The 26,159-nt window shown below is 36.7% G+C and overlaps 5 protein-coding genes across 5 annotated transcripts; 3 read left to right on the top strand and 2 right to left on the bottom strand.

Annotated features, from left to right (window-relative positions):
• Positions 1 to 200: 200 nt before the first annotated feature.
• On the top strand, positions 201 to 2,640 carry EAF02_003520 (uncharacterized protein; the record flags this gene model as incomplete). The annotated part of the gene is made up of 3 exons (XM_038899568.1): positions 201 to 265; positions 323 to 2,168; positions 2,287 to 2,640. The coding sequence occupies 3 exons, from the start codon at positions 201 to 203 to the stop codon at positions 2,638 to 2,640; spliced, it is 2,265 nt and encodes a 754-aa protein (XP_038760495.1).
• A 1,139-nt stretch (positions 2,641 to 3,779) lies between these two features.
• EAF02_003519 (uncharacterized protein) lies at positions 3,780 to 4,892 on the top strand (the record flags this gene model as incomplete). The annotated part of the gene is made up of 1 exon (XM_038899567.1): positions 3,780 to 4,892. The coding sequence occupies one exon, from the start codon at positions 3,780 to 3,782 to the stop codon at positions 4,890 to 4,892; it is 1,113 nt and encodes a 370-aa protein (XP_038760494.1).
• A 535-nt stretch (positions 4,893 to 5,427) lies between these two features.
• On the bottom strand, positions 5,428 to 7,079 carry EAF02_003518 (uncharacterized protein; the record flags this gene model as incomplete). The annotated part of the gene is made up of 3 exons (XM_038899566.1): positions 5,428 to 5,619; positions 5,682 to 6,244; positions 6,296 to 7,079. 3 exons carry the CDS (start codon positions 7,077 to 7,079, stop codon positions 5,428 to 5,430), a joined length of 1,539 nt encoding a protein of 512 aa, XP_038760493.1.
• Positions 7,080 to 7,800: 721 nt separating this feature from the next.
• Positions 7,801 to 9,826, top strand: EAF02_003517 (uncharacterized protein; the record flags this gene model as incomplete). Its single annotated transcript, XM_038899565.1, has 2 exons — positions 7,801 to 7,866; positions 7,925 to 9,826. 2 exons carry the CDS (start codon positions 7,801 to 7,803, stop codon positions 9,824 to 9,826), a joined length of 1,968 nt encoding a protein of 655 aa, XP_038760492.1.
• Positions 9,827 to 10,527: 701 nt separating this feature from the next.
• Positions 10,528 to 11,801, bottom strand: EAF02_003516 (uncharacterized protein; the record flags this gene model as incomplete). Its single annotated transcript, XM_038899564.1, has 2 exons — positions 10,528 to 11,667; positions 11,742 to 11,801. 2 exons carry the CDS (start codon positions 11,799 to 11,801, stop codon positions 10,528 to 10,530), a joined length of 1,200 nt encoding a protein of 399 aa, XP_038760491.1.
• Between the last annotated feature and the right edge of the window lie 14,358 nt (positions 11,802 to 26,159).

Raw genomic sequence — 26,159 nt, 5'->3', positions numbered from 1 at the left:
CACAATAGAGCTTCCAGTCTCCCAAAAGTTTAACTTCCCCGAGGCGATTCAATAATTTATTCCCAAAGACAAACTGTTTGTGCAGACAGTCATGAATTTATGATTGCGAATCAATAATTTTCCTGAAAACGAATTGATACGAAGAATTAGGAATATACCTTTCAACAGCATATTATAACAAAAAGAATCCCATTTTCAAGATGTTGTTTCCAGAAGAAGATGCGGGAGAATTGAAGAAATGGATCATCAAGAGACTTGAAAATACGTATGTTCAGCTTCAATTTCCGTCATCCCATAGATATGACATTAATTTTCTTTCTAGATCAGATGCAGATGCAGATGTTCTTGCCGATTATGTTCTTGCTTTATTGCGACATGATGGAGATGTCAATACAGTTCGACAACTTTGCATGGCTGAAATTCCCGATTTCTTGAAAGAAGATACATCAATTTTCGTACGAGATGTCTTCGATGCCCTCCAATATAAGACTTACTTGAGTGGTGGACCTCCTCGTCGTGATTCGCAACAATTCGCGCCACCTACCGGACCATCAGCTCCAGCTTTCAATAACCAAAATATGGGAGCTGCGATGGGCCATCAAAACGGTTCCCGAAAGCGCGCATTTGACGGACGAGGCGATGGAGATTCTCAAATGTATATGGGGGGTGGAGACCAGAATTCGCGCGCATATAAACAACCTCGAAGAGGTGGCGCGGCAGGACGTGGAGCTTTCGACAATTTCAATAATGGCAGAGGAGGATTTCAAGGTCGTCCACAACATATGCAAATGCCTAATGCGCAATTCATGCCTAACATGCCTAACATGCCTAACATGCCTAACATGCCAGGTTCTCCAACGGGCTTACCTCCTCTCGATCCAAACAATCCAATGGCAGCTCTTCTTGCTATGCAGCAAGCTATGGGTGCGATGGGTATGCCTCTTCCACAGGGTATGCCAGGATTTCCTCCTAACGGAGCTAATCAAAATAGAGGGCATCCAGGTCCAGCGGGCCAGAGGAAACAAAGATGTCGAGATTACGACCAAAAGGGATTTTGCGCGCGAGGAAATACTTGTATGTTCGAGCATGGTCAAGATTCGATATATGTTCCTGGAGGTGCTGGCAAACCTACAGACGAGTACGATCCAAGCAATGCGTCGCTTATGACCGGAAGTCAGAACCAGAATGACAACATCCAACGACCAGCACCATACAGCGGCTTTGAAAACAACCGTGGTGGTATGGGACGTGGCAGAGGGCAGTCTATGGGCAGAGGTGGATCGCAAATGCACTCTAATAGAGGCGCGAGACGATCAGAGTTCTCATCAGATCGAGCAAACTATAACAAGAACAACACTACAATCGTAGTGGAGCAAATTCCAGAAGAAAAGTTCTCAGAGGAAACCGTTCGAGAATTTTTTACTCAATTCGGTAACATAAAGGAGGTAGACATGAAACCATATAAACGGTTGGCTCTGATCACATTTGATGACTGGAACGGGGCGAATGCAGCATACAACTCACCTAAGGTTATTTTTGACAACAGATTTGTAAAGGTCTATTGGTTCACAAATAATGAAGCGCTTCCAAAACCTCCTGCTAACGGATCATTTAATGGCACAAATCGTAACGGTACATCAGGCTCAGTCCCTGCAAGAGAGTCGGATGAACCTCAGATTGATATCGAAGAATTCGCGAAAAAGCAGCAAGAAGTACAGAAAGCTCACGAGGAAAAAATGAAGAAGAAACAGGAAATGGAAGCTACTCGTAAGGAGCTGGAAAGACGTCAAGAAGAGCTTCTGAAAAATCAAGCCGAGGAAAAGAGAAAGTTGATGGAAAGACTTGCAGCCAAGTCTGGTAAATCTGTATCTCCAGGCATCAATGCAGAAGGTGGTTCTCCTGCGCCCGCACCTTCATCTCAAACAGAAGCCTTGAAAAAACAACTTGCAGCTTTAGAGGCGGAAGCTCAATCTTTAGGTTTACCGAGTCTGGATAGCCCTCTTTCTGATGATACATGGGGCGGGCGAGGTCGCGGACGTGGTGGCTACAGAGGAAGAGGTACTTTTGCTCCACGTGGTTTTCGAGGTGGTTTCAGGGGACGTGGCGGCGCTCCTTTTGGTGGTGCTCCAGCTCGCTACAATCTTGATAATCGCACAAAGAAGATTGCCGTTAGTGGTGCCGACTTTACAAATCCTCAGACGGACGAGAGCTTGAGAGAGCATCTTTGGTGTGATTCCCTTTTTTCCCCTTTAAAAATTTCGTCGATGTGTACTAATACATTCATAGGGTATTGGTGAATATACCGAACTCACAAATACGCCAAGCGGTTGTCAGATTACTTTCAAAGATCGCCACACGGCTGAGAAATTCATGTATGGTCTTCAGAACGGCGAAATTCCATCGGTAGGGAAGGTTGAACTATCATGGATTCAAACGCCTTTGCCACCGGTTACATTGCCAAGCACCCAGAACCCAACCGCAGGTGGTAATGCAGAATCAGATTCCAAGATGGAAGGTGGTATGGAAGGTGATGCCATGGCACAAGATTCTAATTCGATGGGTATGAGTGGACATGGTGGTGAGAGGGACATGCAAGAAAACATCGATTATGACGTTGCGGGTGATGACGATTGGCAGTAGATTGATGAATAAGTCGATTATGCTGAAAATGAGAAACGGGTTAGGTGGATGAAGAAGCATATTCAATGAACTCAGGATTCAATGATTGTATAATGAAGAGCGTAAATCTTTCTTGTACGAATTTGGCATTTTTGTAATAATAACTCGAGAGCGAGAGATGGAGAGATGGAGCAAAAAATACCTAGGCGGGCAAGGAAATGCACATAAGAGATGCCTTTATCATGAGAGAAGATATCCAACTCAAGTCATATGCAATTCGGCATACAGAAGAATCTTCTTGAGGACCAGAACTATGCATACGAATACATGATTAGAGGCATCACGAATATGGATATTACAGGAGCAAGCTATAATAAAATCTTACTCCAAAGATTCTAACATCAAAATATCGATCGAGTGCACTTTTATGATAACTCAACTGTGAGAAATTTCTCCTCTTTTCTTCATTGATATACTATGTACTGTAAATCGTTGAATCGTGGAAATATATATGGATAGATATATAGTATGATCGTACGAATATTCATTCTATACTCGTAGTATTGATCGGTATTCTATTTATAATTTTAAAAGTATTACTTACTTTACTTTACTGTATGTATCTATATTACGAAAAATTTGAAGTAAAGAAAAATGATATATTTAAATTGTAGTGATGGATCGTGAATTATGTTTTATAGGTAGATAGATAGATAAATAGATATAATGTCGCTTATATTATTTACTCCTTTGCTCGTCTTCATAATGTCTTTGTACACACTCAGAAACTCAGTTCGTCAGTTCCGAGTCAGCCTATAAACTATACATGTACGATATTCAAGCGTTTTATTCGCCATTGCGGGGTTTCAAAACCCACTTGTCGCTTTTTTGGGTCTAAGTGCAACCTAAGTGCTTGAAACGATTTTTTAGCTCCTAAGTGGAGTGGAGACGATCGATGGATGTGCGTTTTGACTAGGAGGTTGGAATTTCCTTAAGAGTTGATATGTCCACAGAAAAGACAGGGATATCATTACCAATTCTTGAAACGTCGATTATATGGGAGATATTTAATAGTTTTTGCTTGGTAGATGAATAGATAAGTGAACATCTCATCTCATCTCTAAACCCCCTCTCCACATTTCATCAGCAAATTCCCAAAGATGAGACGAACCACCCGCAAAGCCCTCGTGCATCTCACGCTTTTCAGCAGCGCCCTCTTCCTCATCATCTACCTCAACCGCTCATCCAGCAACACCTCTTTTCCCTGGACCCGCATCCGGTACACGCACGATGCCTCATCCCGGAAAATCCCCCTCCCCCCTCCCCACGGCATCTGTCCCGGGCTCTCCACCACCACCAAACCCGCTCTGATCGTCTCCCGCGTCGCCGCCGACGGCGACCCCAGCTGGTTGGATACCCTCAGCCACAAATATCACATCTGCATCTACAATGTCGATTCCTCTCCTCTGCTGAAATCTTCTCAGAAAATCCTTCAGGTGCCCGCGAATCGCGCGCATGAAGCCATGCCCTATCTCACATTCCTCATTGACAATTACGAGAATGTTCCTGCGGCGGGCGCGGTCTTCGTCCATGGAAATCGCTTCCAGTGGCATAATGACCATCCCACATACGATAATCTGGATCTGTTATCTCACCTTAATCTTGAAAGTGCCTTGGCGGAACACGGGTATCATAATCTGAAATGTGATTGGAGTCTCAGCACGTGTGGGGATAAAGCGGTCGCTCAAGGAAGTCTGGAGACGAGTATGCAAGCATCGCTGCAGCCGTGGGATAAAAGAGCGGTTTCTGATGCGGCGATGCCGAAGGCGCTGAGAGTGTTGTTCGGCGAGGGGGAACAATTGAGTAGAACGGATGTTGTGAGGAGTCAGTGTTGTGCACAGTTTGTCGTTTCGAGGAAAAGTATTTGGAAACATGAGAGAGAGGAATATGTAGCGCTGAGACAGTGGTTGTTGAATCCTAATGGGGCACCTAAAGATGATAAGGTCGCGGGCAGGATATTGAGTTATTTGTGGCACGTGTTGTTTTTGGAACAGGAAGGTGGTGAGGAGGGAATGGTGGATTTGGAAAGACTTAATAGACAGGCGTGTCCTAGTGCACAAAAGTGCTATTGTCGACTCTACGGGAAGTGCGATTTAGATTGTAGGACAATGGGGACTTGTCGAGGACAGTATATATTGCCGAAAGATCTCAGGCTTCCGGAGGATTATGGAAAACAGTTTGAGCATTTGGATGATCACTCGGATAGTCTTTGAAGTGTGAGAGTCGAAGATTTGGCATTTTGGACGGAGTTGGAGATTGAACATTTGTGTTTTAATAGAATATCAATCATTGAAAATACCTAGGAATGGTATACTCATCATTCAAAATAATGTATTGCACATCTAAGAAATATATAATATAAATACAATAATACTACATCAGAATCAGAATCAGACAACCGGACCGAATTCTAAGTCTCCTATGAGAATATGTATTAGAAGCGGAGACACTGTATGTAAAGGGCTGCTGCACTTGGTATTTTATATCAGAATTGCATTACGATTGTCGATAATCTCTTGTCAAAATGTAAATTTAAGTGTCACAATACCACTACCAAAGATAGATAAATAAAAGCAGGTAAAATCAAAAATCTAGGATCAAGAAAAAGAACATTATTTCCTTCCCAATATCCACATAAAGTTATTGTACACCAGTGATTTTCCGATCATCCATAGATCGATTCATCAGCCCATCCATAAAACCGTCTTGCAGACATCATATCACGTAGTAAATTCATTTACCGCGTAATTACTCTTCATCAAATACCTCCTCAACTCTTGGTGCTAAATTTCGTTGTGTAGTTTCTCCGGTAGAAATCTGTGCTGTTGATCCTGTCGTGGTTGCCGATGCTGGAGCTGGTTGACCTGTCATTGCTGCTCCAATAGCGCTTGCACTGGCGGAGGCACTTGACTTAGACTTCTTCTTGCCTTTCTTCTTCTCCTATTGATCACGTTAGCTTTTCCTGCTCCACAACAAGATATTTCATGAGAAGGAGAACATACCTCTTGCCATCCCCAGACGGGTCTGAAACTGTCAAAGAATCCAACGTCCTCAAACAGATTTGGGTATAACCACAATCCAGGAGGTACTGCAAACATTGTAATACCAAACAGAATCAATCTGAAAATTGCCATCGCAAAGAACAATCCTAACAATCCAAGCATACCCATACTTAGATACCAAACACCCAATCTCATCTTCATTGGCCAAAGTGGGAACATGACAATTGCAAACACAATCGCTAATGCTCCAGCAGCGTATAATTTCTGTTTGATTTGTGCACCTTCATAAAGCCATACGAAATGGAGCTCTTCCTTGCATTCTTGCTGTTGTTCGATTTTGACAGTCCAAAGCCCTTTCACCCGCTTTGTGTTGTGAGCACCAGGGGCATGATCATGACCTTCATGAGGGTCGACTTTAGAAACACGAAGTGCAAGGAGAGAAAGTGGGAGAAGTTTGAAGCAATTTTCGAGAGAGGCGCGATCAGTAATTTCGGGGAGAAGTGGGTTCTTCTTGCGAGCTTTTTCATAAGCTGGTGATTGAATGGCTCGGAGAGCACGTTTCACTGTAATTGCATGTTAGAAAACAGTTGTAATATGGTAGTGAAAATGCTTACCTTTGAACATGTCCTTTCTCTGACCATTCAAGATACACGTTCTCGCTTTTAAGTCCTGACTCATCAAGAAGTTTGCGAGGGCAATAGCTGCTGGGTTTGGAGGGCCTGGTTGAATTGGCTGAGGTTGCTGCTGCTGCTGTTGGGCCATTGCAGCTTCTCTTTGTTTCTGCTGTTGGGCCATTGCATCCGCCTTTATCTTTTCCACAAATTCGGGTACAGTCATACCAGCTTTTGCTGCATCTTGAGCCAATTTCTCCTTCATCGCCTGGACTTGTTCTGGAGATGGTGGTGGGCCTTGCTGTAGAGCTTGTTGCTGGGCTTGTTGCGCCTTAATCTTCGCTACAAATTCAGGTACAGACATTCCGGCCTTTTCAGCATCCTGAGCTAGTTGCTTCTGCATGGCCTGAATTTGTTCTGGAGATGGCTGTTGGCCTTGTTGTAGAGCTTGTTGCTGAGCTTGTTGCGCCTTAATCTTCGCTACAAATTCAGGTACAGACATTCCGGCCTTTTCAGCATCCTGAGCTAGTTGCTTCTGCATGGCCTGAATTTGTTCTGGAGATGGCTGCTGGGCTTGTTGAGCTTGTAGTCGGGCTTGGTTTTGCGCATTCATCTTTGCTATGAATTCAGGTATCGATAATCCTTGTTGTTGTGCCTGTTGAGCGATTTGCTGTTGCATCATCTGTATTTGTTCCGGACTTGGTTGTGAACCATCTGGTAATCTGAATTGAATCTGACCTAGTCCTGGTGGTGGTCCTTGTTGGGGATCTGCTTTTGGAGAATCCATGTTGGAAACTGTAAAAGCGAATACAATATGTAGTTGATGTAAGGGGGATTTCTACAGCAAAAATGTGGTTGAAGTGAGTGAATCAGTGAGTGCGTGAATCAGTGAATAAAGATTGATTAAACTTATCTGTCCAAATCTTTATTTTTAGTGTGGGTATAAATCGGGTTATACAGCCACACAATGTGGCGGACGTTAACAGGCACGATGGATGGATGGATGAGGTAAGCTGTACCTAGGTAACTCGTGAGGCATGCTGGCATGAACGGTGCACGGAGCTTTTTCCGAGCTTAGACAAGGAATGTGAGCATCAGCGCGGCATCCAGCAGCATTAGCGTCCTCAGGCATCCCAGTTACAGAATCGCCGAATCGAGCTCATTTCTTATTAGGTAAACCTCCTTCATCATCGAATCGGCTATCCGAAAAGAGCTAAAATGACAAAATGAAAAAAGAACTTTACATTTTTAGGTTCTATAACCTTTATCTAAACCTATTTCATCATCTGGAGTCTACTATAAGGATGATTGACCATTTCTATATTGGTTGAGCATGATCCTCTCCTTCTTTCATTCTTCTCTTGAGTTCATAAAATACCCCTTGGTGACCGTTCACAAGCTATGACAGCATTCAGTCATTCGGATGCTTCGGATGGAAAAGAAAACAGAGGGGCAAAATTCGCAGTTATAATTGAGTAGAAGGCAGACATTGACACTCACTTTGTAAAATGAACGAAAGTTATAAACCAGATAATGCTGCTTTACCGGAGTCTCCTTACGATATAGCATTTCTGGTGTGTTATGCTCTTCTGATCGGATCAACATGGGCACTCTTGCTAAATTATTTCTTAGTCACAAAGAGATTTGGGATTGAATATACCAATCAATTATGCTACGGCTCCTGGCATTTCTTTGACGGCCGCATGTTTCTCATTTCTCAAATATGAGGATAATGATGCGGCTACTTGCATTTCCAACTTGTTAGCCAATGGATTCCGGAGACTGGAAGTGGATTTATATTGGGATGAAGCAAGGCAATTATGGACTTTTTGTCCTGTTGCCGTACCAGTTTCGAGCTCGGATGTTGCCCCTACATCAACTCCAACATCGACGCTTTCATCCACCATAGCCAGTTTGACTTTAGCCCAGCAAACTACAGATTTGATTCCTAGGCAGAATGCAGCCACGAGTTCCATCATTCCTTCACCTAGTATGACAGATGTAGATGGTACATTTAGTTCAAGACCTACTTCCCATGGTGTGTCTGCAGTGGACGTAATAGCAAGCTCTCTCGAATCAACACTACCTGTAGCCTCTGCAACCTTAAACACTTCGAACAAATCGCTGTACAATATTGGAAGTTACACTTGTACTAACACCATCAGCTTACATATGCTAACAAGTATTCTTTTGGATTACATACAAGAAACACAAAATACGATTGATGCATATATGCTGATACTGACTCTCAATATCCACGCAGCAAAGACTGGCTCTAGCATTGATGACCCTGCCCCTCCGCCAACCGACCTTCCAGCTCCGTTAGAATCTTTAGAGTTCCTCTTCGCGGCGGATTTATCAGCATACATATATACGCCAAATAATCTAAGGTCCAATCGGGCAAATTTAAATACATCTTGGTATCAAGTTATAGAAAGATATCGCCCTGCTTTGGATTATTATACTACCGTCACACAAGAATTTGGTATCATATCGACTGAAGATGGTTGGCCGTCAGAATCTTACATCGGGTTCTCTCAAGGCAAACGAATGCTTTTACAATTTGGCTCTGTGGATCCTCAAATGGAAAACTATAATTTCAGTGGAGATGCAGGGACTATCTTCCCCCCAAACTATCTTAGCAACCGCCGCGACAATGACACATTAGTCAGTGCTGCTGGCGTAGTGGAAACCGGTTGCTTCCTTGTTAATGCCACCGAAGATGTTTCTCAAGTAAACTCATCCTGGGCAACCGCGGCAAACATACCCGGATTCGACTATCCCACAAACTCGAATTCCAACCTGACTTCTCTCCTCAACCTAACATCCTCTCTCACAAAGTGTGGTATATCCCCAACCCTAAACACAACCCTTCTCAACACCACCGCCGACACCAACAACCTCCCCTACCAAAACTACACCTACTCCACCATCTGGTCCTGGGCCCCCTACGAACCCCGCTCCTCCAACGACAGCGGCAGCGACAGCGACGACCCCCTCTTCCGCTGCGCCACTCTCCACCCATCCACCACCCACTGGCACGTAACCGACTGCTCCACCAAACTCTACGCCGCCTGCCGCGCCCCCTCACAACCCTACAACTGGACCCTCACCACCTACCCCATCTCCTACTCCTACGCCGCGCAAGCCTGTCCCTCCCCCTACCTCTTCTCCGCGCCCCGCACCGCCCTCGAAAACGCATACCTCACCCAAACCGTCACAAACCTCTCTCCCGTCCGCGACCTCGACGCCGACGACCCGAAAATCTGGCTCGATTTTAATTCTCTCGATACGAAAAATTGCTGGACCACTGGCGGTCCGAATACCACGTGTCCGTATAGCGATGAAGAGGCCGACGATAGTACGAGAGAGAGAGCCGTGATTGTGCCGTTGGTGGCGACGATTATCGTGTTGCTCATTTTTTTTCTCGTCCTGTGTGTGAATTGTGGGAAGGGCGTTTTGGGGAGGAAGAAAGAGGGGAAGAGGAGACGGAGGGTTAGAGAGGGTGCGGTGTATGAGGGGGTGCCGGCTTGAGGGCTGGGGATGGGGTGGAGGGGTTGTGTATTTTTATTTATGTTTCTTGTATAATTTGTATGTACTTATATATACCTGCTCGTTTTGTAAAGATTGTAATTATAATTATAAACAACATAGGATATCGAGAGTTGGATTATAACTTTTTGTAATAGTTCAAACCAAAACTACCAGTAGATAATAAAATCCTTTTGAACATTTCTTTTAAATCTTTATGAATATCAAAATTACAATAGAGATAGAAGGGTTCATACATAAACTACACCATCACATCATCACATCATCATCACATAAAAATTCGAATTCCACACTAATAGCAAACCGAACGAAATTATCCATTTCAACACCCTGCCCCATCAAACCAAGAAATCGTAAATCTCAGAATAAATTTTTATGTCAATCGATCAATTTAGAGACAGTTAGATATGTCCACTACAGTACGCCAACCTTACCCCGATTCCCCGTTTGCCCTTGATCCCGACGCCATGCTTGTATTCCCAAACTGTGATGCCTCCAAATATACTGTTCCTGCAGCTAGCTAATTGTAATGGTTCCCATGGACTTTCTGTACGATATGACATCTAATATGTATCCGACGCCGAATGCAACTCCTACGCTTGCTATAGACCGCATGCTTTGTGAGTGAGTAGATGTTGTAGCTTCTCAATACGTGTTGGTAATGTATGAATTGATACGAATGATTAATGGTGCACTTCATCTTCGCTTGCTAAGCTTCCGATTTCCGACCAGCTATCAGGTGTGACGATACCGTCATCTACACTCATGACATCGGCGTCACTGGTAGCGCCGCTTCTTGGGTGCCAGACTTCTTCGCCCGAACCAGCTAACGATGCGGAATTTGTTGGAGTAATCATTCCATCTCCATCAAGGGACTCGAGGGAGGAATAATCGGGATTGGAGATGGTGGGCGATGGGGGAGTAACTTGAGCGCTCTGGGTGGCGGTTGGAGTTGAAGGGCGTTCGTGAGGTGTGACAGGCAGAGGAGAATAAAAGCCAGTTGCGTTATCGGTATGATCGGCCCAGGCGTGAATGGATGCAAATGGATTTTCATTGTCTTGTGCTCTTGCAGTGTAAGTTGGCTCAGTTTCCAAATTTTCAAGGGTAGGTACAGAGACTGGTGGATCTGGGTTGAAAGGTTCGGAAAGATCAACAAGCGTTTCGGCGTCTTCGTGGGCTATTGGTTCTGCTGGTGAGAGAGTGGAGGTACTTTGTCGAGAGCGGGATCGACTTCGGCCTTCGTGGCAACTGTATAATCCTTCAGAGTCTGATTCGTATTGTTCGCCGTCTCCGGGAGACATTAAACTTCTATCCATAGCTTGTTGTTCCTCGCTGTCAATACCGTGCTCATCTGCAAATGGATTTGCGTAGATTGTCGATCGATTTAAACCTCGAACACCGCGTCGATGGGTGAGACCCTCTTCAGCTTGACCATTCAAATCTGTACCAGTATTGTAAACGAAAGTGCCCTTCTCAGCATTGGGATCCTCTTGTAAGAAATCCTCAAAACTCGGTTTTCGACTCGGGTTTCCTGCTGGTCTCTTCTCATCCATCCTTTGCTCTTTTTCCATTCTTTCCATGCGTACTGCATTCCAATACATTAATTCCTCTCTCTGTTTTCTCCTGCTATCCTCATCGGCATCTACGCCTACTTCCGAAGCACTCTGCATAAAACCCTCTGCATCCTCAGGTCGGTTGAAACGGGGCTGTCGACTATTCGGATTGATTTCATCGCCGAGGGAATGTAATGCGACTGCGATTCTACGACGAACATCTTCAGCGAATTGTCGGGCTTGTGGTGATTCATATACTGCTATCGCCGCCTGTTGTTTCTATTAGTTCTTGAATTTCTTCGTTGTGCATTGCATGGATTCTGTAAAAAGAGGGGGAAACTTACGCCTACAGCCACAGCAGCTATGATTACCGCACCTGAAACCAAAACGGGATGATTAGGCATGTTCCCTCAATAAACTTTGTGAGATAAGAGAAATGTATTGATGGAGAGATTGAAGGGAATCTCTCATGGAGAAGGGAAGGACGAGAAAGTAGTGGGAATATTGGGTATTGAAATGATAAATGGTCGCCTCTTATGAGGTTGTGTATACAAAAAACACCGCCACTACTTGCAGGGTTATCGGGTGATCTTCACCTATCACAGGATAAGAATTGGGGTGCTGTAACTTGTGTGTGTGTCGGGTGTGAATGAATATCACGGACTTAAATTGTGGCAATATGCCGTGCCGTACATTCATTGAGTAATTACTTACCTGGTGAAAACATGAAAGGCATTCTTGGAATTTATTTTTGGTTAATCAAAAAACTGGAAATTTGAATTACATGAAAACCTAGAGACAAAAAAAGAGAGAGAGAGAGATAGAGAGAGAGATAGAGAGAGAGATAGAGAGAGAGATAGAGAGAGAGAAACAATAGGTACAATATTAAGAGATGGATGGGACGTTTGTCGTTCTATATAAAGAGTCCTTTAGAGCAGAGGCAGACTAAAACGGAGCACGGAATGAATGATGTTGGTTTGACAAAAGAGGCGTCTAAGAGTTTGAGGGGGAGAGGGGGAGAGGGGAGTAAACTCCACACTACTGTAAATAGTTGGAATTCTACTGTGCCGCTTGATAACCGCTCAAAGTAATACCCATGAGGAAGCTGGCAGCCCTGTCTTGTATGGTGGTATTGCCATTTGCACGCGATATTGAATTTCCCAATTAGACCGGCATACGACAGAAGAGAATGCGTAATGTTTCGGAGCGTAGCGAAAGAAACTTATGCGTCGGATTTTACGGAATTTTTTATATAGCGTATATTGATTATATTTCTATACCCAGAAATCCAATTTGTATGTAGTCATATAATCTGTATATATTTATTTATTTATTTATAGTGATTAACGTCTAATATCTGACCTCCCAAGGGGTATTCTAGATATACTAAGGAGCAGGCCTACAGGCCGCTAGCGTTCCAGCCGCTTATAGTAGTGTAATGTTAGTTAATCAGGAGCTTATTGCCTCTAATATTCCCCCACTCAGTACCACTCATAGCAATCCTACAACTATTCTGTCTAAGGATTTGTAATCCTGTTTCAGAAAGCCTTGTTTCATATACCATCCGGGTATCAGCAGATAATCAGATTGATCGCTATCGATTAGGAAAGCACTCAGAGCGCTTATAACTATTCGGTGCAGATCTTAGATTGATTAAAGTGGAGAGCTTATCCTTAAAATATTAAAACAGATTGGAATTCGTATAGTTTCGTATAGTTTGAGCATATCCTAATATAGAATCTAGATCTAATAAGAAAGTTAATAAAGCTATATTATATTTGCAGAATGCGATTGATATATACTATCGCGTCCCATTCGGATCGAAATCGATTTGGTACAAATAGCCAATCGCTGCGCATCTAATTATTGATTGAATATTGAAAGAAATGTAATAGGCTTTTTTTAATTCTATATATATAGGTGTTTGTGTTATTTTTGTAATTGAATCTAATATAATAAGCTGCAAAATCATTATATCCAGTCTGCATCGCTATAAGTCTATATAGTATTCTACAAAAAAGCTTAAGGCTTTTCGGTTTCGAGATATTATATACCAGTTTCTATATATTATATATTTCGGAGATCAGACCCCTTTTTTCTTTTTACTATTTATTCTCGGAGTGCCGATATTTGGCATATAGGATAGAATAGGAGCTGCTGATTGTAAAGAGGTAGAATGGGTTAGGGTCAAGCAGCCCAACTATGCCCTGATCAACAAAGCAATCGGTTGCCTTGTTACCCTCAATCTCAATATACCTAGGGAACCACTTGATTACAATATCGTAGTATTACATCACTTGATGGTACTTGTAGTATATCTATTAAAAGAAGACAGCAATGTTTCCTTGTATTCCCCAGATTACTGAAATGCTATTAATATATAACCATATTCATTTCTGATAGAAGTAATTAATAATATTCAGAAGGCATTCTAGTTCCCACTATGTGCCAATCGCCTTAGTGTCAAAAATATGCGATTGTTCGTGTACACGGCTATAGCCGGTATCGATCTGTTGCTTGTTGCGATAGATTGCAAAGCTGTACCCCATACGGTAATTGTGTTTGTTGTATTGTTCAGATTCGTTTGAAAATATAGAATAGTTTTTTTGGGGGATTAAATCCCATTATTTCTTGAATGTTTTTGTGGCGTTCTCTTTATCCATATTATTTATTGGATTGGTATGGTACTCGGGAGAGAAGTGAGGTTGTAAGAATCTGGGGCACTTAGTGGCAAGGATTGTCTATCCCATTCTTTGCAGTTTTGTATTAGAACCTTTCAGAGTACCTGTACCTCGTCTTTTCTTCTTGATGTACAGCTTCAATCGGTTTATAAGTAAATGTTGTGTATCCACTATCTGAAGCTGAAACACAAACCTTAATCTGGCTTGCTCTAGTGCAATAATTCCAGTTAGAAAACTAGCTTCTATGAGGAATGCAATTATCAGGGTTGTTTTATAAACGGGTAAAGCTTCCCGTGCTGTATTGTGAATCGTTTTACTGACTAGATTGATATATTTCTTGATCTCAATGCCGATTGGAATATAACCTGCATTTAGGTGTTGTTTGTATAACCTATCGAATTATATTTTAGAGCTATAAAGAGCGACAGGGAATACACAGGTAATAATTGCTTTTCGCAAGTAGGCTGTAGATAGTCTGTAGGCTATATAAGCTATTGATCGGATGTGGGATACAACACGTATAACTTTCGCAATGCGCATTTTAACATACTATAAAAATATTAAGCACCAATCAAAAAAAACGCCAAGTCAGTATAAGATCGATTGTACTTCATTAATAAGTTCTAAAAGGATCAGTATAATAACTAGATCCCGATTTATTTTTATAACCGGATTTGCAATTTCATGCTTTCTTGATATATAAAATAGCTCAAACTTTTCCGAAATAAAAAAGATCTTATTCTGATTTCTTTATTGTAGAATACATCGAATGGTTCGGTGGAGTATATATATATTCGTGGATAGGTCCTTAGATATATAATATATAGCTATATCGTCAGTATATCCAAAGTGCTATGCTCTATCTTGATTGAGAAGCTTAGCAAAATAGAGGGTATACAAAATAGGGGAAAGTAACGATCCCTAAGGAATACCACATACAACCAGGAAATCCTGTATTGTAATCCCCTCAAGCTTTACACACACACATCTCCCAGTCAGGAATGAATCAACGAATTGCAAAAACACTATAGGCCAACCCTGCTTCTTCATATATTATAAAAGCCGTTTTTTAAGAAATACATTATAAACATTTTGAACATCCATTATTACTAATATAATTACTTTACCAACTGCTAAAGCAAGCTCAGCATTATAAATAAAGATAGCTGTGAGATTAATACCGGCTCTTTTTGGCAGTACTCTGTAATGCTAAAGGCTGATAATATTGTATCTCATAGCCGTCCATACAATTTGACTAACAATATACCTTTCTAGTTCTTTTCCAATATACGATATCAACACAATCAGCCTTTACAATCTCGAGGACATCCTATCCTTCTTACCAACCTTAAACAACATAACTACTTCAATGAGTTTTTATTTGTTAGAATAATAGCTAAGCCTAAGACAGACTGCGAAAATCTTATATATTACATTCTTCATACTAGGCCAGCACATCTTGAAAAGGTGAACAATTACCCGATCGATTTTAGATAATATGCTTTTAATTTCTATTACATATTTTTCCATTTTCTTTGCGATGATTGTTCTTTTCCATAATAAGGTTGTTTGACAGCCCTGTTCCTGTAAAGGATTGTATTATAGATTATTTGATACTTTGAAATAGTTAAATACCATTATAAAGAGTACTTCGGCTTTTTTTCTGATATTAATAATCTTCTAGTCTTCGATTACTAGAAAAAAGACTTTGAGATTTGCTTTTGGGATTAGCTTGTATTAGTTTATGATTTTGTATAATTTCTAATTATTTTGTATATTATCTAAGTGTTTAGTTCAATAGACTCGTTTTAATATTTGCATAACTCTTTATAAATCCTATTGGGCAATTGCTATTCCGTTAGCAATTCCAGTTTTCCTGGTTTGTATATATATTCGGTATACCTTCTTACACTTATTGATTTATTATAAAGATAATCGGTAGGGTTTGCAGCCTTTTTGTTTTATAGTTATTATAAAGGCACTTAATATACTTGTAAATCTAGCAATCAGTCTATCGATATTATAAATAGATTGGAAATCCAGGTTCTAAAGATTTGCTAAGCAATTGGCTATTATGCCTGTCAGGCAGGATAAATCTGAATTGTGTATCCGGATATACGCTTGCTTGTATTCAGAGGTTCCTCTATCCGAAATAATAGTAACTTGAATAGTATAGTCAGAGCCGCTGTACAGATCGTTATCAATCATTATCGTAACAATAATCAGATTGGAAAAGATCAGATCCAGAATATGTCCCCTTGTATATATAAAGACACCAGAAGTCCTGATATACTCCATTCCCTGTTCGGTAGTTTATTGTACAAGCATATCACCTTAATTGGTAGTTGCTACTCCAGGTTCCTATAGATTATATTTAGTATTGAAATTACTTCCAATAATTGTATTAGTTTCTGGGGCGATCTTTAGTTTAAATATATATTCTATTGTTAGTAGATCGAGCGGGACACGATAGGCATTGAGAATTGAGTATCTGTTAATATTGATTCAAAGTAGGTTCCTGTTTTTGGTCTATTTTATTTGTCTGATCTTCAAGTTATCTCTTTTTTGTATATAGGTGATTATTTGTGGTCTATGCTTAGGGCTATTAATTGTTTTCCAGGTATCGATTGGCTGGTATTGGTTATATGCGGTATGATTTTGGGTTATCGAGTTATTGTATAGTTGGGGTTTTTGGATATAGATGATATTCATATTAGCCTTTCCAGTGACTTGTAGGAGGGTAATATAATTGAAGTATCCGCACCCCACATTCGTTTATACAATTGTAAGCCCCCTTCCCCCTGTTGAGTTTGTATTGGTTGTATGACTTATACAAAGATAATAACAATTTCGTTGATATTTAATTCATTTCCTTCACTCATTTCAAAATCGGGAGGTAAAAAGGCTTTTTCAATTATAGTTACTATATTATAGTTTACCCCTTTATTAACACAACATGAAGAATTACGGCCCAGGATATAAATCAAACTATTAAAGGGGCCCTCCCCTAATCAGGTCTGTTTAGATAATCGATTCATCAATTGCTATTTATTCTTGTAGGCAGTAATACAGGCTCTTGGTATAGAAAATCTGGAAATAATTACTTAAAATTGTTTAGCTAATGTTAAAGCAAATACCTTTCCTTTATATATTTCCTAAATTTCTTTTTAACTAATAATCCTGATTTCTCTTATTTATTAGTAGATAAGTCTAATCAGTTTTTTATTAATTAATTGTGGTGTTGCTGGGTAATTGTTGTATACAGATCAAAAGAGTTTTAGGCATTCTGTATATTGAATATTGTTTTAATATTACTCATAAATCTTTTCATCAATATATTTAGTAATCAATTTGTTGCACTTAGAATAGCGAGTTGGGTGATAATATATATACAGGTTATAGTATAACTAGTATCCATTGGAGTACTATTATAATTGAGAGTATCATAACCTGTTAAGAGGCTTCAAATATTTATTGATATTAAATAACCAAAATAGTTTTATTGTCTTCTTGAAATTAATAATCTAATTGGCCCTTTTTGTAAAAGGGTTTACTTTATATTTAAAGACTCTGTATTACATTGATTTCTTTCTTATCTATACCTTGATCTCTTCTTGAATAATTATATCTGGGAGTGTTATAAATATATCTAGTATATTATAAAAAATCTGAGGTACAATATAGTTGTACCAGATTTCTATAGTTTGAGCATCATCTACATCAAGTACAGTAATCAACTGTATACGATTTTCGTTTTACAAAAAATTCTTACATTTCTCTAGTATTTTGTATTCCAGAGTCCACCTTATTCTATTACAATAAAGCAAGGGGATTAGTTCAAGCTTTAATCTAGGAATTGTTTCTATAATTTTTAATTACAATTCGAAAAAATTATTAGCAATTATCTATTACCTATTTCCCATTTTTATAAAGATTGTATAACTATTTCGCTCTTATTGTTTACACTCCTATATCGTTTTTGTTATTTTGGGTATACTCGTCTTGGTGCTTTTTGATATCTGAAGTGCTTTTCCAGTTTTAAATATATTAGTATAGGATTTAGTAATTCTCTTTGGGGTTACTCTTATAATTAATATAAGGGTTTTCTATATAAGCTTAACTTGTCTTATAGTCTTGATTATGCTATCGATATATACAGACTTTAGTATATCGGTATAGCTCAGTTTTGTTTTGCTCAGGGTTTTAATACACACATTAATTGTATTTGTAATCTTTAAAGTTACTTATCGCTTTCTGTTTTCTTATAGAATTAATTAATTATTGTTTTATAAATAGATTGTATATCGTTATCTCTACTCATTTTAATTATCAATGTAATTATTATTGTTATCGTTGAAGCGATTGGGTTGCGATCTGATGTGCTTGGCGGTGCGATAGGTTGCTTACAATCGCATATTGATGGTATTATGGTGTTATAAGATTCCTTTAATATGATTTGTTATAATTGTTGTATTACTCAATGCTAGGTATCGATATAATACAACGTTTTTGTTTCTGCCACCTAGTATATATATTTGATGTAATCTGTATATGGTTATATAATATTTTTTATTATAGGTTTTAATTGTATAAAAAATATTATATAACTATATAATCTGTATATAGTTATATAATATTTTTTATTATAGGTTTAATTGTATAAGAATTAAAAAAATAAAGAATAAAACTTTATCTTTAATACCTTTTATTCTTTTTATTCTTTTTATCTTTTTATATCTTTTATTCTTTTATTCTTTTATTCTTTTTATTCTTTTTATTCTTTTTATTCTTTTATTCTTTTTATTCTTTTATTCTTTTTATTCTTTTTATTCTTTTTATTCTTTTTATTCTTTTTATTCTTTTATATATCTTTTTATTCTAATTTTGATATAATAATATATATATATATAGAGATTAATTCTTAAACTCTTAATTCTTATAATCTTTAAATTTAAATTTAAATCAATAAATCTGAATTATCTAAATTATCTAAATTATCTAAATTATCTAAATTATCTAAATTATCTAAATTATCTAAATTATCTAAATTATCTAAATTATCTAAATTATCTAAATTATCTAAATTATCTAAATTATCTAAATTATCTAAATTATCTAAATTATCTAAATTATCTAAATAACAAGAATAATAATATGAAATAATAGAAAATATTAGGCGCTCCGAAATACTGGCGAGCTGGCTCGCCCCAAAATACATGTCTAGGAGGTTTCAAAGTTCTCTCAATCTATCGATATATCCAATATTGAAGGGAAGAGGAAACAAAGCATTCCTTGCTTACGCCTGTCAAGGTACGGGTAAAGACTTATATTGTACCATAAGGGTAGAAGAGCTATGAAAGAATGAAGCCCTACTTATAGGAAGTAGGGCGCGCTAGTATACTGTACCTGAGACACAAAGGCAACTACAAATCATATAGTTGGTGTTGTAATAGTACCCCCCGCTTAAGGCGATCGATCCACAATCGTAATACCAATTGATCTTTTAGAAAACAAAATAACATTAAAATACTCTAATTTCTACTATTAGATTAAAATGAACTTTCTTAGGAATAATAATTAATTGCTAAAACTTTTTAGGTTTGCCTTAACCTCGATTCGGGGATATGCTTGATATAAATATTAGTAAAGGATCAGAAGTAGTAAATCTTTTGAAGCTTACCCAAACAGGTGGTTCTGGTTTATCTGGATTTGCTAAATAGAAAGCAATAATTATATCTTTCTAGTTGCAAAAGTTTTTAGTAGGTTGCCAAGATACTGGGTAATGTTTTTATTTGATTTGATAATGAAATCCGTTTTTGTTATAGTAATCAAATAGTTTATTGAATTTCTACTATTTGATTTTCTTATTCATTTCGTTATTTCTTTTTAAAATACAACCTTGATTTCGATAGGATTCAACTTCGTTAATTACTTTTTGATCAACTAGTCTAGATAAATAATAGAGTAGTTGGAATAATGAATTGTGGAATACTAAAAAGATTTTAAAACTAATAAGGAACTGAAATAGATAGGCTTGTTTATAAACTTTTAGAATCTTATAAGGGCTATTCTATTTATTATTATCTTTCTTTATTGAGTAATTGGTTTTTATATTTTTAATACTAATCTATACTTTATTATCTTCTTTGTATAAAGGAGTGTCAGTACGAGTCTTGTTAATATAATCTTTATATTTCTGAATAGATTGAGTGGTTAGGGCTTTCAATTTTATTAGGATAATATCAAATCGATCTGCAATCTCGTTGGCCTTTAGAAACTTGCGTTTGTATTGATATGATAGGTTTGGGGGAACAGATGAAGAGAGCTCAACACTGAAGTATAGATGAAAATTATAGTTAGTGAAGAATAGGGATATGCTGGTAGTCTCTGAGGTAATATTATTAAGTACAAACTTCACAAATAGGAGCTAATTGTATTAGTTATTTTGATAGAAATTTATAAAAGCCTGAAGATATTGTTTTATTATAATATTGATCCTTTCTATTTGTCTATTGGACTTGGAGTGAAATGAGGAGGATTGTTTCAAAGTGATCAATAAATACTTGGATAAATGCTTCTAGAATTCTGATATAAATTGTAAATCTTTATCAAATATTATATTATCAAATACACTATATAGATAGTAGACTTTTTCGACAAACCGATCGACAAGCTCCTTTACGGATAGTTCTATAACCAGAATGAAATAATACATTTTTATTAGACAGCAAACAATTGTAATAATATATTGATGTTTTTTGCTATAGCATTTATTAATCGGTAACAATATAATATAATCAATAGAGATATCAGATCAGAAACGGAATAATACTAATAGAGGTTCTAGAAATCCGGGTACAGCAAGATAGAAGGCTTTGATTTGGAAGCAGAGTTGATAGGCTTATATATAAGTTTCGATTTCCCTTGATATATTAAATCACTAGTATGTACAAAAAACAAGATCAATAGTTTTAATTCGACTAGAATGTCCTGCCGGATTAATAGAGTACGTTCAATATATAATCTAGATGCGAAGCTTAATGAAAAGAGAAACAAAGAGGTGGTTATGATAAAAAATTTTATTATTGATTAATCTACAGTCTTGAAAAACAATTTGGAGGTTTTTTTGGATTAATAACAGTCAATAACAAATAATTGGATTCTAAAATGTTTTATATATAATAATAATTAATTTGGATAATTTGTATATTTTATTGATAAGATTATTAATCGGCTTCTCAATATCAAAAATAATTATATCTATAAATATTATAATGAGATTGATATTGTTATTTGTTTATCGAATAAGATTGTCACGGATCGCACCCAATCGCAGCTGCGATCGCTCACGTACACGCTTGCGCACGTGCACGATCACGTGTACATAGCTAATATATAGGAACACTCTACGAACACTTTGCTTCCGATTCTGTAGTTGTAGATTCTAAGGATAAATTGTACCCTACTCTTGCAATTCTTCTAAGGCAAAGTGTCACATTATCTACAACTCACTATACAATTGTATGGCCATCTGATAGCTGATTAAATAATACCTTATAATCATAATACCTTCTTGAGTATATCAAGAACATTCAATATCACTTATAGAAAAAGGGCTGATTCCAAATAAATCTATTCGACGGAAAACAATAAACCCTCAATATATAGAATTACAAATATTATTATTATATTCAACCCATTTACTTCAAAAGGACTTTATTATTCTTTTTCTCTCGCTAGCCAAACGCCTTCAGTCAATAACAATCAATCTCAATAGAACGACGGTTACAGTCCTTACAATTCTAATATAAATACTAGTAAATGTGAAAAGGGTAAATAGTCTGAAAACGACTCCTCAATCGAGGCATTAACTCTCGAAGGTAGTATGTCGACACACACTCTTCCGTTACAGGAAGAACAAATGCCAATCCTTAAAGACTTTGAGGATTTGCGGAATGAAATTGCAAGATTCAAAAACAAATTACTATAGTGTAGTCTTAATATTGTTTACTTATTTCAACCTTTAAAATACCAATAGCAATATTATATAGATTCCCTTATGAATTATAGAGTTTAGATTTCTAATATTCTAATCGATTTTATTGAAAGGGTATCTCTTATTATCAAGAAAAGAAAAAACAAGAAAAACCCTTGCTTATAAAATTAGTCTTTATAATGATTCCTTTCGAATATTAATAACAGACTTCTTTCAAATCCGGTTGCTTTACCAAGCAATCTACAAATTTATCAAACACTCTACTCTTATTCACTTATTACTATAGTAAAGTATCTGTATATTTCGAAATCTATCAATCTTTTATCCAAATTCAAAGATAATATGGAGCCGAAAACAAGCCTTTAGTAGTTATTGGTTATCGAGCAACTCGAACTTTACAAAAATTTATTTATTTTGGAAATACAATGGCAATTTTATATAATAGATTAAATAAAAGGAAAGGCATAAGAATACATATTCTCGCTATATATTCAAATACCCTGCTTGATAGGATAGTAATTGATTAATCAGCTTACAGTTATTTATAAAAACCTGGTTAAAGCCGATTATACACAAACTGAATACAAATATTAGATTATATCTAATAATATCTAACAAGGAAACTTTTTAGTATGATATCGCAGGTTTAGATTATTAGCTATACAAACAGAAATCACTGATCCGATAACTCTCCTTTATAATCTAGAAAGAAAAATATCCGATTTCCTTTAATAAGCTATTAATCTTTACATCAACAAATGCTACATTGTTGAGAACCTGATTATCAAGCTTATTGAGATTAATAAATTCAAAATTACACTTCGAAAATACAATTATTATAGAACGATTAAAGAGATACTTTTTAAAAAGTCATCTAGTAACACCAATTCATTGATTACCCTTAGAAGCACTCTCTGCTTATTGAATAATTCAAATCTATCTACTCAGTTTCACACCCAATATCCTCCTTACACTCCTACTGGCTATACAAAAACCTTCAAGCTAAACAACACTTCATTTTCAGAAAACAATTTCAATTATAATACTACTGCTCCCATATCAGGAGTAAATCACAGTTTTATATTATACACAAGTAATATAAATACTATAATCGAGATTCAAGAGATTGAAGAAAACAAAGAGTTCTATAATATAAAAAAGAATATTGAGGAGAATGTAAATCAAGAAGTACAAGTAAAAGCTATCAAATCCGTTTGTATTACCAAAGATCAATATTTAAATCAATACACTTAAATAAAAGTTCCTTTTTAAATACAATTCGGGATATGAAATTCCTCGATTTGATAAAACTAATAAAAGGTGATTCCATAAATCTATTATACACACTTTCAAAAAACGGATATTCATATAATACTTAATCTCTTATAGATTCTAAAGCGAATGGCTTTGCTTTTATCGACAAAACACTCCTTTTATTATTATTCCCTATATTCAACCCTGTTTTATATTATTCGAATTACTGATTGAAGTCAAAAGCTACAATAGTATACAAGGTGAAGCTATCACTCATTTCACATTTCTTAATTTCACGATTGATATTCGACAATAGTTTTATTTGCCATTTCTCATTACCGATTTGGATTTACATAATGTAATCCTAGATTGCAAATGATTAATAGAAATCCGAATTAAAGTTGATTGTTTTAACCAATACTTCGAATAGCCTTTTGAGCATTCTTTTACTGTTTCCTTATCAAAAAATATACTTTTAATCAGAAACAGTCTTTAACAATCCAGAATCAGTTATTTAAAACAAAAAGATACTGATAATCGGAATGCTCAATTGGAAGAGATATACCATCAACTTGATAATGGATAATCGATTATAGCATCGATTATACCTAAGATACTTATTACCCCTCCCCAAAAGATTAATACAATAATCTCAAATGCAATCAAAGCTCAGATTCCAGTTAATCTGAAAAAGAAACCTACTCTCAGTCAAATCTCTATTCAATCTGTTTACAAATCCCTCCTGCTTCATATCTCCAATACATTCGACATCTATACACTTAAACCAATTCAATTTCAATTTACCTATAAGAAAAATAAGGATTATAAAATCTTTACAATTATATATACAAAAATTAATAATATCATCTCGATTCACAAATCTAGTCAAAACAATAATTATCGAATCTCAATTACAGTTATTACCTTAAACAATTCTAAACCAAAAACTATTGCTATTCTCAATCACATCATCACAAACATCAAGATAAAGCCTCCGATCCCCAAAGTTTACCAGCAATATCACCAAGCGTTCTCCAAGTGCAAATCCGATATCCTACCTCTCTTCTAGTTATACAATCATAAGATCATACTTAAAGGAAAAGATAAAAAAGCTTTTAAATACAATCCCTTATATAAAATATCACTCGAATAGCTTGAGATTATTAAAGAATACATTATAAAAAACCTTACCAAAGAATTTATAGAATCTAGCCAAGTACCATTCGCAACACTGATTCTCTTCATAAGAAAGCTAAATAGAAGCTTAAGGTTCTGTATAGATTTTCGATTACTCAATTCTTTAACACACAAAGATAGGTACTCTCTACCTCTCATTGACAAGACACTCACATGACTCGCTGATACAAAGGTATATACCAAATTAAATATTCGACAAGCATTCCATTATATCCGCATAGATCCAGCTTTCAAAGAATACACTACCTTCCGCACTCGATATGGTTCCTACAAATGCAAAGTTTTACCTTTTGGACTAACAAACGGTCCTGCGATTTACTAACGATATATAAACAATATCCTATTTAACTATTTAGATAATTTCTGTATTACTTACCTTAATAATATTCTTATATATTCTGAAAACGAAAATGAACACAAGGAATACATCAAGTATATCCTCGAACAACTTGAATCCGCTAGTCTCCAGGTAGACCTCAAGAAGTGTGAATTCAATGTTAAATATATAAAGTATTTAGATTTTATTATCTCTACAAACAGTGTACAAATCGATCCAAAAAAGATTGAAGTAATTGCTATTTGGATTTACCCCACTACCATAAAAAGTATCCAATCGTTCTTAGGTTTTTATAACTTTTATTACCGATTTATCAAGGATTACAGTATAATAGCAAAACCTCTTCATGAACTCACAAAAGCAAATATCAAATTCCATTTCAACGAAATCTATCAAATTGCATTTAATATACTCAAAGATAGATTCATCTCCGCTTCTCTCCTACAGCATTACGATTATATACTATCCTGTATACTGAAAACCAATATATCCAATGGTATAATCGCTAGTGTACTATCTTAGAAGTATGGTGATGAATAATTACTAGTTGCCTATTTTTCGAAAACAATGATTGCCACCAAACTAAATTACAAAGTTTATGATAAAGAAATGCTTACAATCATTAAATCCCTAGGTTACTGGAAAACCGAACTTGCCGGATCCCTATATTAAATCAAAGTATACACCGATTATAAAGTGCTCGAATACTTCATATCAATTAAACAGCTAAATACTCGATAAACGCACTAAACAAAACTACTCACTGATTATAACTTTATCATTATATACTGTACTGGAAAGAATAATCTACTTATAGATATACTTACATGCTATACTAACAAATTGGATTAATAAAATAATACTAAAAAAAAAAATCGTCTTCAATAGCTTATAAAAGATGATCAGGTGGATACAAAGATTATATATAAATCTTTGTGGCAAGATCTGGATGTAATTGCAAATATCGATATACACGCAATTACACCGCTTTTCGATATTGTAAATCGTATTATTGAAGCAAATAGATTCTATCCAAATTTAGAAACTCTGTACATTCAAACTATCAAATCACACAAGTATCTTATACTCAAAAAAAGACTTTTGCTTTATAACAATCGACTTTACATACCGAACACCGAAAATCTACAAATCTATTTGATTTGCAAAGTTCACAATTCAGTTTTTATTATACACCCTAATATTAAAAAGACCTACACTCTTTTGGCCAATCAATATTATTGGAAGAATATAAATGATACAATCGATTAATATATACGGAATTGCTATAAATATAAGC

This window comes from Botrytis sinoallii, assembly GCF_014898435.1.
Source record: "Botrytis sinoallii strain Bc 23 chromosome Unknown BSIN_005, whole genome shotgun sequence".
Taxonomy (NCBI): Eukaryota; Fungi; Ascomycota; class Leotiomycetes; order Helotiales; family Sclerotiniaceae; genus Botrytis; species Botrytis sinoallii.
Note: the sequence above shows the minus strand (reverse complement) of the source record. Positions and strands in the feature narration are given on the sequence as shown.